This window comes from Crocuta crocuta, unplaced genomic scaffold, assembly GCF_008692635.1.
Source record: "Crocuta crocuta isolate KB4526 unplaced genomic scaffold, BGI_CrCroc_1.0 scaffold149, whole genome shotgun sequence".
Lineage (NCBI taxonomy): Eukaryota > Metazoa > Chordata > Mammalia > Carnivora > Hyaenidae > Crocuta > Crocuta crocuta.
The window spans coordinates 4,076,738-4,077,479 of record NW_027551561.1 but is presented as its reverse complement, the minus strand read 5'-3'; the positions used below and the strand labels follow the sequence as shown (position 1 = coordinate 4,077,479).

The window sequence follows — 742 nt, the reverse complement described above, 5'->3', positions numbered from 1 at the left end:
AGCCCCGGGCCGGCAGGGATGGCGCCTCCGCCGCCTTCGCCCCAGCTGCTGCTCCTGGCAGCCCTTGCGGGGCTCCTAGGTCCCAGTGAGGTAAGGCCACCGACCCGCTCCTGAGCAGGCTTCGGCCTGGGATCTCCAAGCGCTTTGTCAAAAGTTAGTCCTGGAAGGAGTGGCGCGTGGAGAGGGGACTAGGAGTCGTCCCCTGACCGGCTGGGCCTGGGAGGGGGAAGGCAGGGCCCACACCGAGGCTAGCGCTCCAGCGCTTCTGTGCTTTGGACCCACAGGTGGTAGCTGAGCCGGCGGAGGAAGCGGGGGCCAGTTGTCCCGAGGGTCCGTGGCCTCTGCCTCCACAGGTAGGAGCCTGGCAGGGGGTGGGAGAGAGGGGTGTGAAGGGGTAGTCCAGCCACGCTCTGGGCTGCACCCTCCACGGTCACCCTCTGAGGACCTCTGCCGGTTCCTCTGGCCCACAGTCGCCAGCGGCTCCATCCCAGCCTGGCCAGATGGGGCCTGCTGTCCCTTCCCCACCCCCACGCGGGGCCCCGGCTGCTCTAAGCCCTCCGTTTCCCCCGTGCATAGGTGTCACCAAGAGTGACCTACACACGGATGAGCCCATGGCAGGTAAGTACAAGCAGGGAGCCATCCTTGGTGTCTGTACCAGAAACAGTGAGCTCCTTGCAGGCTTTCTCCGCTTTTTCTGTTCACCAGCTCCATTCTTCACCTCTTCCCCCCCCCCCGAAGAAAC

At 65.8% G+C, this 742-nt stretch overlaps 1 protein-coding gene across 2 annotated transcripts in view; it reads left to right on the top strand.

The window, feature by feature from the left end:
- TP53I13 (tumor protein p53 inducible protein 13) overlaps positions 1-742 on the top strand; it is a 4,620-nt gene continuing 3,878 nt past the window's right edge. Inside the window, exons 1-3 of one of the 2 annotated variants that reach the window (XM_077749647.1) lie at positions 1-90; positions 285-353; positions 577-618. In XM_077749647.1, the coding sequence (XP_077605773.1) occupies positions 19-90; positions 285-353; positions 577-618 (183 nt within the window). In that variant the 5' untranslated portion in view covers positions 1-18. The remainder of the gene's footprint in view (positions 91-284; positions 354-576; positions 619-742) is intronic. The other variant, XM_077749648.1, reaches the window with a different exon arrangement.